The sequence below is a fragment of the Ranitomeya variabilis genome, chromosome 2 (genome assembly GCF_051348905.1).
Source record: "Ranitomeya variabilis isolate aRanVar5 chromosome 2, aRanVar5.hap1, whole genome shotgun sequence".
NCBI classification, from domain to species: Eukaryota; Metazoa; Chordata; class Amphibia; order Anura; family Dendrobatidae; genus Ranitomeya; species Ranitomeya variabilis.
The window spans coordinates 946,810,229-946,823,339 of NC_135233.1; the positions used below are offsets into that span (position 1 = coordinate 946,810,229).

Sequence of the window (13,111 nt, forward strand, 5' to 3'; positions counted from 1 at the left end):
ATTTAGGACTGGTTCTGAAGATGGGGTTAGGGAAAGTTAGTTTAGAAAGAACCATTCAAACCGTCACCCTTGACCTTGTTGGCTCATAATTTGGCCAAGAGAACAACAATGGATTTCACTCTCCAAGTGTGAGCTCTCCACTCTGAATCTATCTCCTGTTTTGTGTTGGATAATTTACCAGTTGGATTGGTAATAGGGTTTCCATGGTTGCAGTTTCACAACCCTGTTATGGATTGGTGTCAGAAAGAGATTGTGAAATGGATCCCCAATTGTTACAAGACATGTCTAAAAATGTACAAATATGCTCTGCTAGTCTGAAGGGTCTTCTGGGGTACTTGAAGGACTTCGGAGATGTGTTCTTGGAAACAGAGGCAGAGATACTACCTCCACATTATCCTTATGATTGTGCTATTGATCTTATTCCTAGTGACAAATTGAATAAAGCCCACCTTTACAATCCAACCTTCCATGTAGCTGTGGGATTTTTCTTTGTTAAAAAGAAAGATGGGATCTCCATCCATCCCTTGATTTCCAAGAACTAAACAAAATCACGATTAAAAAATATTTACCCACTTTGACTTATCCCCGACCAGTATAATCAGCTTCTGGGGGCCAGGGTGTTTTCTAAACTTGATCTTAGAGAGGCTTCAAATTTGATATACATCTGGAAGAGTGATGAGTGTAAAATGGCATTTTTAACATCTGAGGGTCTTTTTGAAAACCTTGTCATGCCTTTTGGATTATCAAATGTACCTGCTGTGTTTCAAAATTGTCTGAATGATATTTTCTTTGATTGTACTTTATTTTGTCAGCAGAAGGGTTTAAGATGGACCCTGGGAAGGTAATTGATTGTGTTCAACCTTGAGATATTAAAGTTTTGCAGCGTTTTCTGAGATTCAACAACTATTATAGGAAATTTATCAAAGGGTTTTTCCAGATTGCTAAACCACTTACTGCCCTTACACGTAATTGGGAGAATCTCAAGGTTTGGCTGCTGGGCTTTCGAAAGATTAAAAAAGTGGTTTATGTCCACTCCACACCAATTCTGATCCAACCCAATCTCCAAGAACCGTTCATTGTGAAGGTGGATGCTTCAGAGATTGAAATGGGGTCAGTAACATGCGTCCATGTGCATTTTTCCTAAAAAAAAAATTCCCTGGTGGACTGAAATGATGTTGGGAATCTGGAGTTACTCACTGTTAAATTGGCCTTTGAGGAAAGGAGGCATTTTTTTGGAGGGGGCGGTTCATCCAGTTATAGTGGTCACTGAGCACAAGAATTTAGATTACATTGAATCAGCTATAAGGATAACTCCTATAGAGGCCAGATGGTCATTGTTTTTTTTCTTGGTTTAATTTTTCTATGACGTTCAGGCCAGGGTCTAAAAATGTGAAAACTGACGCATTATCTCATAGTCTAGATTCAATTTCTCCTCAAGAATCTCCATCCTCCATTATTCCTCAGGGTATTGTGGTTTCTATGGTAACTTGGGAATTGGAAGAGGAGATTCGTAAAGTCCAGTTGTTGGCTCTTTCTGCTTCAGGATCCAAATTATTTGTGCCTGTGTTCCTAGGATTGCGTGTGGGTGTTACAGGAATTTCATGATTCCATCTTAAGCGATCATCCTGAGGTTCATGCTACACGGAAAGCCATCGCTGGACTTTTTTGGTGGACGTCCATGCATAATGATGTTAAAGCTTTTGCTTGTGAAGCCTGCACACACAGTAAAGTCAGTCATAGCCGGCTGGCTGGGAAATTGGCTCCATTGCCAATTCCAAAAAGACCATGGACTCAGTTGTCCATGGATTTCATTACAAATTTGTCTCTGTCTGATGGAAAAACTGCTATCTGAGTGGTAGTTGACCGATTCAGCAAAAAAGCTCATTTTGTTCCATTGTCAGGATAAACTAATGCAGAGACACTCTCCAGGTTATTTATTTCTCATATTGTAAGGTTACATGACACCCCTCTGAACTTTGTGTCTGATAGGGAAGTACAATTTGTCTCTAAATTCTGGAGAGCTTTCTGTAGATACCTCAGGATTGACTTGCCATTTTCATCTGTTTACCACCATGAAACCAACAGTCAGAATGAGAGGACAAAACAATCTTTGGAACAAATATTAAGGTGCTTTGTGGCAGCACAGTAGGAGGACTGGTCTTCATTTTTACCTTTCACTCAGTTTGCTTTTAACAGTTGAATAAATCAATCTACCAGAACCTCACTGTTCTTTTGTAATTATGGTTCTCATCCCCATTTTGTGAATTATCTAGGAAAGCTATGAATGCCCTGGGGTGGAGGTCCCCATTCAGAGACTTGGAGATGTCTGGAAGGAGGCTCAAAAGAATATTGGCACTGCTCAGATTAAAAAAAAATGGAAGACCGATAGATGTTCGGTGGGTCTGGTTTTTAAGATTGGGGATAAGGTTTGGTTGTCATCTAGGAACAATAATCTTAAAGTGCTGTTGGCAAAGTTGGGTCCAAAGTGTTTTGGTCCATATGAAATCCAAGAGGTGGTCAATCATTTGGCATTTACATTAAAGCTTCCTCCAACCCTTCGCATCCCTAACGTGTTCCATAAATCCATTTTAAAGGAGTTTGTCCCTTCTGCATTGTCTCCCTCATCCCTGCCTCCTTCAGTTTCAGTAGACGGTGGCCTGGAGTATGAGGTTCAGAGGGTTGTGGATTCTCAGAGGATCCATAATTCCCTCATCCACTGTAGGGAATACGGACCAGAGGAGAGATCCTGGTTCCCTGCTCGAGATGTGAAGGGTGATCGGTTAGTCAGGACCTTCCATATAAAACTTTCTGGGAAGCCTGGGGGTCCAGTGGCCCCTTAGAAGTGGGACACTGTCATGGTTCCACCCCTCCCCATGTCTGGGATACAGTTATTGAAAGCTCAGCCATCCAATCTGGTACAGGGGCATGCTGAGCTGTCAGTGTCTTGATTGACAGCTCGACTATCTAATCTGAGACTGGGAATCACTGGCTGTCTCAAAGTGTTCATTATCCCAGGTGATTGCCATGCTACTTAACTGAGCTGTTTCTCAAAGACTTCTGTCAGACGTACATTCAGCCAAGTGTGGTTTGTTTCCTCTGTGTCTTAAGTTCTGTATGTTGACCTTTTGTTGTCTAACCTTGGACTCCGGTCTGACCATCAGTCTGCTTAACCCTTTCTGCTCTAATCTGCTATCCTGGTATTCTGACCTCGCAATGTTACCTGACTACACTTTTGTCTCCTTCTGTTTATGGCATACCCTCCTGACTTCTGACCTTGGACTCTTTGACTACCCTGATTAACTGCTTAGACGTGAGAAGTGACTAGTGTCACAACTATGCAGCCAACAGGATGAATTTCCTTTGTAACAGGGGATAATAGAGCAGCCCTAGTTACAGGGGATAATAAGCCAGCCCTAGTTAAAGGGGAAATCATTTGAAAATATGAATATTTAATCCCTTAATGATATACGACATACAGCTACATCATATGTCATGTGCGGACTTGTACACCAAGCTTGCAGATTTTCCGGCTGATGGTAGCTCACTTAGTCAGCCACCATCTGCCTCTAACAGTCGCGGGTGAAGCAGAGCTGTTAGCCAGTTAAATGCCGCTGTCAATATTTAACAGCGGGATTTAATACTTGCCGGCGAGGGGGTTGTCATTCCACGCGCCCATCGGTGTGCCCTTGACAATAGGTTGCCATGACATCCAAGGGTCTTCTGAAGACAAAAAAAATACAAATACTTGAGTATTCAAATAAGAAATATTTTACAGCTTTTCAAACCACACGTATGAATAAAAAAAATGAAATGTTTTAACGGACCTTTACTCTGCTATGTCATCTTGATTTGATTCCGGAATAAAGATTTTTTTTTTTATGGGATTTAGTGCTGCAACTGCAAGCCTTTCTATTATTACTGTATGTGGCTTATGTGAGAGTTTATTTATACAATTTTCCAATAAACATTGTTTTACCGATATCCAGTGACTACTGGATACAGTAAGCAAAGCTTGTGGTGTGCTAATGGATCTGACAAGAAACAATCAACAATGATATAGCAGCACAGGCCAAAAAAATCAAGAGAGCATGTCGTCAGTAAGATAGAGAATGTTAATATTACAAAGAAGGCAAGATAAATCTGCAAATGTCTGGATTTATAGATAGAAAGACAAGTACAAAACTGAGCCCAGAGCCCACAACGTCATGATGTGTATCCTAATGTCGACGTAATAGAGCCAGAAACGTTACAAGTAAATAGATATCAGCCATCTTTAAAGGGGACAGGCCTATTCTTGCTGCAGTGTGTGCAAACTTGGTCAAGAACTACAGGAAACGTCTGACCTCTAATTGCAAACAAACGTTTCTCTACCAAATATTAAGTTCTGTTTTTCTATTGTATCAAATACTTATTTCATGCAATAAAATGCTAAATAATTATGTAAAAATCATACAATGTGATTTTCTGGTTTTTATTTGTAGATTCTGTCTATCACAGGTGAACTGTACCTATGATAAAAATTACAGACCTCTCCATTCTTTGTAGGTGGGAAATCGTGCTAAATTGGCAGTGTGTCAAATAAATATTTTTCCCACTGTATCTAATTTTAAAGTGGTTGACCGGTTCAAATAGATAAATCTGCAGTCTCTCTGTGTGACTACAGACTTATAAATCCCCCCCACACTGTGTTCTGCAGGGATTCGCCAGTTTCTTAGCCTGGACCAGATGGTATGTATGTGTTATACATTCTCCCAGCCAGTGGGCACAGCCTCGCTTCCATACACTGGTATGGAGTGAGGAAGTGCACTCTAGTTGGCCTCACCCAGTTGAAGGCTGCATCACTAGACGGGCGCGACCTTGCTCAATACAAATGTATAGAGTAAGGCTATGCCCACTAGATGGGTGCTACCCGAGAGTGTCTATAACTCAAACTATAGTGTTGTTCCCTCCCAGCAATGCACAGTGCGTGTGTTGGGGGGATTCATAAATCTGTTGTCACACAGAGTGACTGCAGCGATTTGGACTGGACAACCCATTTAAACTGGTTCTCCAGTCATAGAAAAACTTAAATAGGTTTAAAATGTTAATATATGTGGTTTATGAACAGACTTTTATTCAGTGATTTAGGTTCACTGCCCATCTCGCTGCACTCCTCGATACATCCCATGTCTGTTTTGGCACATTAATACTAATGTGAATGACAGGGATTGCCTATCAAGCTTACTTCACTACTGTAGCTGAACAGCCAAGAAGGGGACATCTTAACTAGTGAACTGAACTTGACAGCTATCCCTCTATCAAAACCAGACTAGTCCCGTGCTATCACATAAATAGTCTGGAGCTTCCCTGCTTTGTCAGGAAAAATATGTAAGTACAGAGGGACTGGCAATAAAATTGGGACACAAGGGATAAAATCATAATAAAAGTATATTAATATGATATTAAAATCATTTTAAAGGCAATAATATTTCATCTGCTTGCACAAACCCCTTAAAGGGAATCTGTCACCCCCTGGGACGTATATGACCTATTAATATGAGCATGAAGGTAATAGAAATATTACACTATTCCTGCCTGTATGTGGAGCGCCCCCATAGGGCTATGGGGTACTCGGTACCGGGCCCCTCGGTTCTCAAGGAGGATGTCACGGTGGCTGACCTGGTCCGTGGCCCTAGGGACGTCCATTGTAAATGGGTAAAGGTCTTTAAAGGGGAAATGTTCGTGACGCCACCTGTGGTATTCGGTCAGGGTGACTGACGCTGCTGTAAGGGGTCCGCTGGGGTGATGTTATGGCAGCTAGATGGTATACCTTCCCACAGGTGAAGTATGTCCCCAGGGCTTCCCAGTGTGTAGATGGTGGATGGTGAGAGGCGCAGTGAAGAACGGGGACACAAGGTTGCAGTCTCTTTACCTTTACTGAAGGCTTCAGCATCCACAGTCCAGGGTGCAGACCACAGGGTAGGCAGAGTTCAGTTGGTCCGAAGGCAAATCCAGAGTCCCCTTATCCAGGTGGAAATCAGTAGCCTTCCTCTAGCGCCTGGGTGTTGTAGTAACTTCCTGCTGAGCGTCTCGGTAAGGTCCTCACAACTGATGTTGGTGTTCTAGATGTTATATCTCTCTCTCTCTCTGTCCCCCTAATGGTAAGGATCAGACAAACCCATATGACTGGTGGCCTGAGGCTTTTTACAGGGACTCTAGCACGCCCCAGTCCCCACAGTTGCCACTGTGCCTCCTGGGTATGGGTCAGGCAACTAATATGGAATTAGCTGTCCTGCTGGTCTCTGGAGCAAGGCTTGGAGACGATGACTCCCTCGGTGTTCCGGCTACCGGATCCTGAGCCTCAGAACGGAGGCAGCCTTTTGCAGGGCAGACGTCCTTCTGGTTTCCTCTCCTTTTGCTATGACTTTGTTTCTCACTCTCTACAATACAATTCTCTTCCAATGTATCTTTCTTAGGATGCTGCCGCACGTCGGGCAGGCGCAGCTCCGTGGCCTTCTGTCTAGGCCTCTGATCCCACCCCTGTCAGGGACCCACTACCTGAGCGGAGCTCAGATAGCAGCTTACTGGGTAAAGCCCAGCTCCCTTCTGCCTAACTTCCTATCCAGACCACCAGTTTTACCTAATTGTGAAGAGTGCCCTAATAAATAGGAGCATAGCTCCCCCTGGTGGACTGGAGTGTGAAGTGTGTTGTGTTGTTTGTGATACCTGGTAAAGTGATCTCCTTTATTGCCTTCAGACGTAACATCACTCCCCCTGGTGGAAGAATGACATTACTGCAACGACCAGGACCCTGGGGCGCTGCATATGCCTCATATTAATGGTCTTGATGCTAAGAAATCTTAGATTCTTTCTTTATGTTAATGATTTCTTCCAGGCTCCGGGGCGTGCGGTGCCTGGAAGAAATCCTTGTTTCCTGTCTTCATTGTAATTCTACCCCCTTCCCATCAGCGTTAGTTACAGCCCCAGAATCCTACGCCTACGCCCTGCACTCCCTCAGAAATACATACCTCAGCCTCCCTTTTGTGGGCACTGCATTTCAGGGATCTTCTGCACAGGCGCCGGCGACTTCCTTTAAAGTGACCTACAGTGTGCATGCCCATAAGGTGCTCTCCCCACTTCTTCCCTGCATAGTCATTGCCATGTACACATAGTTCCTAATGATGACTGTGCAGGGAGGAAGTGGGGAGAGCATATTATTGGCGTGCACACAGGAGGTCACAGTGATTCTCCGGTGCCTGCGCAGAAGATCCCTTGAATGCAGTGACCACAGAAGGGAGGATGAGGCATGTATTTCTGAGGGAGCACAGGGCGCAGTCGCAGGATTCTGGGGCCGTAACTGACGCTGATGGGAGGAGGTATTACCATGAAGACAGGAGGCAGGGATTTCTCCAGGCACCGCACACCATGAAACCTGGAATAAATCATTAACATAAAGCCATAATATAACATTTCTGAGCAACAAGACCATTAATATGAGACATACAGGTAGGACTAGTGTTACATTTCTATTACCTGTTTGCCCATATTAATAGGTCATATACGTCCCGGGGGTGACAGATTCCCTATAAATGATGTCCTGCAACTTGACATTCAATTGTTTAAAGTCAGGATAATGCAAAAATGCCCCAAAGTGAATGGTTAGAGGACGTTCAGTGCAGGACAGGAACAAAAAGATTTGGGAATCCACGTGTTGGGAGTTGTTTGTATATATGTCTGCAATAATCCACCTGTTTTTTCATTCTACAGCTATGAACCGAGAAACACTCAACGCCACCAATGGCTCATCTACTGTGAAGTGCTCTCGCGATGTCACAACCACTCAGATTGTCTTCCCTATCTTATACACTGTCCTATTCTTCCTAGGATTAATAATGAACTGTCTATCTGCCTGGATTTTCTTCCAGGTCCCAAGCAAAAGTGTTTTTATTGTTTACCTTAAAAATACTATGGTGGCTGACATAATTATGACCCTGATGTTACCCTTCAAGATTCTGACAGATGCTGGCATAGGACCGTGGCAGATGAAAGCTTTTGTTTGCCGATTTTCAGCAGTCGTATTTTACGAAACCATGTACATAAATATTATACTACTTGGGCTCATTGGACTGGACCGTTTTCTAAAAATTGTTAGACCATTTGGCCGGAACGTTATGAACAGTGTGAGTCAGGCCAAGAAGATTTCAGCTGCTGTCTGGATAGTCATCTTCTTACTATCGCTACCAAATATGATTCTGAGCAGTCAAAAAGCAACACCACAAAATATTCGGAGCTGCACCCTTTTAAAGACACCGTTGGGTGTAAAGTGGCATGAAGCAGTCAATTATATATGTATGATCATTTTTTGGTTAGTCTTCATCTCAATGACCCTGTTTTATACAATAATCAGCAAGAAGGTTTATGATTCCTATATGAAATCCAAGAGTAAAGACAAAGCTACCAGGAAGAAGACAAGATTTAAAGTTTTTATAGTGGTTGCTGTGTTTTTTCTGTGCTTTGCCCCCTTTCACTTTCTAAGGTTGCCATATACATTTAGTCAGGTTGGAATTATAAAAAGCTGTCAGCTGCAAAACATATTATATGTGGCTAAAGAAAGTAGTCTGTGGATTGCAGCCACCAATGTGTTAATGGACCCGCTTATCTACGTAATGCTCTGCAAACCCTTTAGAAGGATGATACCTGGACTTAACAATTCAACTAGTTCAACTCTAGAAACAACTGTTAAAAGAGAGTTAAACTTCTAATCTAAAAATGTATATTCGTGAAAAATGGTCAATCACCTTCCCCCCGCTAATGCTCCCCTAAGTGAAATAATGAGCTTATTTTTAGTATGTTCCATTAAGCAAGGCTATTTAGGGCCCATTTAGACAAGACTACAGCAGCTGTTTAACGACCACTGATTGGCTATATACAAGCCAAATGATGGTCGTTTCATGACTTATTAGCCAGGCAATGGCCGAGGTCACATGGGTAGTGATTCTCTCTCATGTGAGAGAATCGAGCAGATTAAGCTAATTACACTTGGCTCAAACTTCGTCAGCGTTTGAGCTAAGTGTCATCATAGTGTGATCCAATTCTCTTGCATAAGTGGATCGCAGCACAGGTGCGGAGAAGATGGAGAACTTAATTTCTCCACCTTCTCCATTGTCTCAGTCCTTGGATGTTGGACTTCACTCGGATGTCATCCAACTGATGTCTGATATTTTACATGGACCCATAGACTTGTATGGGTGTGAATAATCCAAATTCTAGAGCCACTTGCAGCATGCTTCAATTTTTTTCTCATGCTGGATTGGTGTGAGAAAAAAATAGGAGATCTGCTCTGCCCCATAGTATAACAGTGGTCCAAGTACAAATCATCACCTAGAAAGAACATGAGGCTGGTTTGTCAGTAATTGCTATATTTACCTGACAGTCTAACTGGGCATTAAATTGTGAAAACATGATAGATAAAAAACGTTTTTTGTTGGTTGGCAATGATGGTTCTCTAATGTTATCATTTAGATCTATAAAGAACTTGTACACGTACAACAAACTAGTTCCATTTGATGACTGGGACTGTCATAATCAGATAGATAGTACGAAATATACATTCAAGGGAATCTGTCACCTGGTTTTTGCTTCCTCATGTGAGAGCAGCGTAATATAGGAAAGAAGACACTGATTCCGGTGATGTATCACTTAGTTTAATGGTTGCAGCAGTTGTGACACAATTAGAGTTCGTAGATGTTAGATGTATCATGCAGCAAAGATGAGAAAGCTAACCCCTCCCCCACCACAGCTTTCTATACATATTGTCTATTAACAGTGAGCTGCTTATAGCAGCAGGGGATAGAACTAGCTCAGTGCCCCCCGCACCAGCTAATCACAGCAATGATAATGTCGTAATAATAATGTTATGATAGTGTAGCAACTCACTTGGGAAAATAGATAACACACTAAAAATTGCAACTGACGATGCCAATTCCTGTACAGACTAGAAATCCTGACCCGACAGTCCCAAGTGGTTGCCTCAGGAGCTGAGCTAGCCCGACCACAGACTGGAAGATGGCAACTCTGTCCTATGCTGCATGAATTGCTGTTGAGCGCTTCACATACCTCCTAAAGAACCGAAAGGCAGAGCAAAGGGAAAATTACCTACAGAAGGGAAATTGTGCTGAAATAGAAAGAGATCCCAAAGCAGACTGGCCATCTGGCAATTCTGGCAAATGATTAACCATACATCAAAATCATGGGATTAGCCAAGAAACTGCAGACAGGAACTAGAATAATAATAATATTTATTGAATAATAATAATGGCAAAAAAATACATCAAATAATTTATTAAAAGAACAAATGTGCGTGTGTTCAGGACAAAAATATATGTACAGTATATAAAAATATATATATAAAAAAGTCATCATCTTACTGGAGAAGAATAAAAAATTCCTTCTCCAAGATGGCGCTGCCGGTGCATGCGCAGTAGCAGCTACCGGATCACAGCTAGACACCAATAGCAGCTACTACACAGGAGCAGCGGGCGCCATTTTCAAATTGAGTTTTTTTCTTTCATCTAACTGAATAACTTGAATAAAACGTATTATTGGCATATGGAAAATGTGATTTTGCTGCACAGCAGGTACAACAGCTGGCACCTGCCTGCAGAAGTTTTTTTTTTTTTTTTACGTATGTACAGATTCGTTTAACAGACCTAGACATTGAAAACCATGAAGCAATTAAATGAAGTGACCTGACCATTCTTCTGGCCTCTCAATACTACATACATGCAGCTAAAAAAAAAACATAAGTAGCAAAGCCGCAGAGAAAACGGCTAATAGGGCAATAAAAAAGATGCTTCAGGACAAACATAGTCATAGTTTTTCTGAAGCATCTTCCTTGGTTAGTCCATCATTGTCTACATGATGCCATTCCCTAACTAGGCTGGGAAGGGAGTGGTTATGTTACAAATCTAATATGTACGAACGATTTCTCACAAATAACCTTTCATTGCACCATAATGACAGCAGCTCCACACTGCCAGACGGCAACTTTGTCAAATGCATACTATGCATGTGGTGGGCAAGGATGAGTTAGTAAAGTCATCTACACCAATAGTTACTTTTTCTTTTCTCTTTCTAAAATTAATCTAATGGACTTTTTTGTGTTAAAAATCTGTATTTCATGACTTGCACCATAATTAGTACGTGTTTAGACCAGGAGGGTCACTACACCCCCTGACAGAAGTTATGTCGCTTATCCATGTTATGTAAATAAAAGCTTATAACCTGTTGTTAAATTCATCCATTGGTTGTATAAATTATTCTTTTGAAAGCTGAAACCCTCCGAAATGTGGTTTAGGTTAAAAAAATAAATTGGCATCAAAGCAGAAATATTGATAAGTTAATGGACACAGAATGGTCAGATTTTGGCAAGACAAAAGTTTTGTCGCCCACAGAAATTAATGTGATATTCAAATAAATAATTAACTTAAAATACCAATATATGTTGCATAACATTGGTGAATGAAGTTGTGGTGCTATTAGAGTCATATTTAATATTTTGTGTGACTTCCATGAGCTTGAAGGACTGCATCCATGCAGTTCAACAATGATTCATACAATTTATTAATGAAGTCATCAGGAACAGCAAAGAATGCCGTCTTACATGCCTCCCAGAGTTCATCTAGATTATTTGGTTTTGTCTTCCAAGCTTCCTCTTTCATCCTACCCCAAATATGCTCAATGATGTTCATGTCTGGTGACTGGGCTGGCCAGTCTTTGAGCACCTTGATCTTTTTTGCTTGTAGGAACTTTGTTGTAGAGATGGATGTATGAGATGGAGCACCATCCTGCTGCAGAATTTGACCCCTTTTATGATTTGGAATATAAGAGGTAGCTAATACTTCTTGATATTTTAGGCTATTGATATTGCCTTCCACCTTGCAAATGTTTTGCACACCCCCATACTGAATGTAAGCCCAGACTATGATCTTTCCACCACCAAATTTAACTGTTTTTGGGTGTATTTTGGATCCATAAGGGCTCCAGAAGATCTCCTGCAGTATTTGCGGCAGCTGTGGTATAATTCTACTGAAGATTCATCACAGAAATCCACCTTCTGCCACTTTTCCAGCGTCCATCCGTTTAGCAGGCTGTGGGACTTTGCAAATGCCACACGTTTTTTTATTTGCCTTTTGTTTAGTGCTGGCTTCTGGGCACTGATTCGACCATGGAGGCCATTTCGAGACAGAATTTTTGGCATGTTGTCAGAGCTCAAGTTGCAGTTCAAGTGAATGTCTGGGGTGCTGGGTTTCTTTAAATAAAACACACACTAATTAACCGATCATTTACTGAGCACAGGTAAGGATGTAAACTAGGATTCAAAAACAAAAGAAAAAAAGTGGTCAGCACTCACCAAACCCGATGCTGTAAAATGTCTTTATTTGGACATAGACATGGACAGGGAGAACATGGTGTCTAAGGATGACAGCTGTTTCGCGCTACATGCGCTTCCACAGATCATCGGGATCTGTGGAAGCGCATGTAGCACGAAACAGCTGTCATCCTTAGACACCATGTTCTCCCTGTTCATGTCTATGTCCAAATAAAGACATTTTAAAGCATCGGGTTTGGTGAGTGCTGACCACTTTTTTTCTTTTGTTTTTGAATTATAAATATCTTTTTGGTTGAGCACCCCTTATGCCCATGCATTGAGTAGGAGGTATAGGAGATGGTGCAGCATATTGTAGCACGCCGATAGGTGATCGCAAAGGACAGCAGTGCGAGTATATATGTTTGTTTTTTTGGACTGTAAGGATGTAAACTAGGATTGGGTACATTATATGACCAGGCGACAAAACATTTGTCTTGCCAAAATCTGACCATTCTGTGTCCATTAACTGATCAATATTTCTGCATTGATGCCAATTTATTTTCTTAACCTAAACCACATTTTGGAGGGTTTCAGCTTTCAAAAGAATAATTTATACAACCAATGGATGAATTTAACATCAGGTTATAAGCTTTTATTTACACAACATGAATAAGCGACATAACTTCTGTCAGGGAGTGTAAGCACTTAGGTCTGGGGCTTGGCCCCTCATCATAAGTGTACTGCCCCAAATCTCTAGGTAGG

General features: G+C 41.7%; 2 protein-coding genes across 2 annotated transcripts in view; one reads left to right on the forward strand and one right to left on the reverse strand.

The window, feature by feature from the left end:
- The window catches only part of P2RY13 (purinergic receptor P2Y13), a 29,795-nt gene extending 18,571 nt beyond the window's left edge, over window positions 1-11,224 (forward strand). The window contains exon 3 of the mRNA XM_077290759.1: window positions 7,747-11,224. Coding sequence (XP_077146874.1) covers window positions 7,749-8,741 — 993 coding nt within the window. The 5' untranslated portion in view covers window positions 7,747-7,748 and the 3' untranslated portion in view covers window positions 8,742-11,224. The remainder of the gene's footprint in view (window positions 1-7,746) is intronic.
- Window positions 1-13,111, reverse strand: part of MED12L (mediator complex subunit 12L) — a 995,158-nt gene that overhangs the window by 503,516 nt on the left and 478,531 nt on the right. The window lies entirely within an intron of this gene.